General features: G+C 25.3%; 1 protein-coding gene across 1 annotated transcript; it reads right to left on the reverse strand.

Moving 5' to 3' along the window:
- Positions 1-6: 6 nt before the first annotated feature.
- Positions 7-433, reverse strand: LOC102677772 (ras-related and estrogen-regulated growth inhibitor-like protein). Its single transcript, XM_006625083.2, has one exon. The coding sequence runs from the start codon at positions 416-418 to the stop codon at positions 137-139; it is 282 nt and encodes a 93-aa protein (XP_006625146.1). The 5' UTR covers positions 419-433; the 3' UTR covers positions 7-136.
- Between the last annotated feature and the right edge of the window lie 926 nt (positions 434-1,359).

Genomic DNA, 1,359 nt, shown 5'->3' on the forward strand with positions numbered 1-1,359 from the left:
TTGATCCACATTGGTCAGATGATCGTTTTCTATGTCGTCGTCAACGGTTTGAATAGACGTTGCTGGTAAGAACGATCACATCAGTTCTTCTGTCAGGTTCGTCACGACCTCCGAGGAGGAGGGCGCAAAGGAGGCGTCATATGCTTAACGAGGGCCTCTTTTTGCGGTCCTTCGTCGTATTCTTGCCAAAGATCGTGCCGAGCACCCTCGAGACCGAATGGACGCCCAATTTCCGGCGAATAGGAAGTGCTCGGAGCAATTGAACCGATCTTGCCTCACGGAGCAGCGCTTGGAATGCCAGTGCTGCCCCCGCAGGACTTTCCGCCGCACTAACCTCGTAAAATTGACATCCATGAGCCAAGGACAGTTGCTGGCCCTCATCCACGCATACCTCTCTGGAACAAAATAATTGATGCATTTTTTGATTAATTCTATTAATGAATTTTAGAATTTTATTATTTCTTATTTTTGTATTTGGGAATCAAAACAAGTCTTTTTTTTCGCCATAAATAGAGTAAAAAATGCAAAATTTATATAGCGAAGAAATGTATTTTTGTTATTTAATATGAATACATTTTTAATTATTTAAAAAAATCAGAGAAACTAAATTAAAAAGATAATAGTATATACATATAATATATATTATTGAATTTTTTTAAAATGGATTTGAATTAATCTAGCTTTAAAGTATAATTTTATTGTCTTTTTTAATAGGAATCTATTATAAAAATATCATAGATATTATAAATATTATAGAAATATAACTTGAAAAACTTAAGAAATAATATAACTTTAATTTACAGTTTTTAAATTATTAATATAAAAAAAACTATTATTACTTATGCTTTTTATTAGTAGAATTATTAATAACTGTAAATGAGTTCTCAAATCTTGAACTTTCAATTTAGTTTTTTGATGAGATTCTTATGCAATTTAAAAATAAAATAATTAGTAAATAAATTAAATTTTTCTAAAAATCATTTTTCTGAAAATTGCAATTTTTCAATTATATAACTGTTATATACATATATAACATTTTATAAAGTATATATTATTTTACTATCTTGCTTTTTTTTCTATTTTTTCATCTAATATTTTAATTTTACAATTTAGAAATATTAAAAAATGAAGATTGTTTAGGAGTTTATATTTCAATATCTTTTTCAAAATATACATATAAAATCTTTTTTTGATAAATTAAACAAAAATCAATTTAAATAATTGTACAAATATCTATAAATACAATATATTAAAACTAATTTAAAAACTATTAATATTCATAAATATTAAAAATTAAAAAAAATAAATAATAAATATAAAATTAATAATAAATATAAAATTAATAATATTCATAAATAT

This window comes from Apis dorsata, unplaced genomic scaffold (genome assembly GCF_000469605.1).
Source record: "Apis dorsata unplaced genomic scaffold, Apis dorsata 1.3 scaffold_1257, whole genome shotgun sequence".
Taxonomy (NCBI): Eukaryota; Metazoa; Arthropoda; class Insecta; order Hymenoptera; family Apidae; genus Apis; species Apis dorsata.

Excerpts from the sequence above, each read along its gene's own strand:
- LOC102677772 (XM_006625083.2), bottom strand. The coding sequence starts at position 418 with ATGCATCAATTATTTTGTTCCAGAGAGGTATGCGTGGATGAGGGCCAG.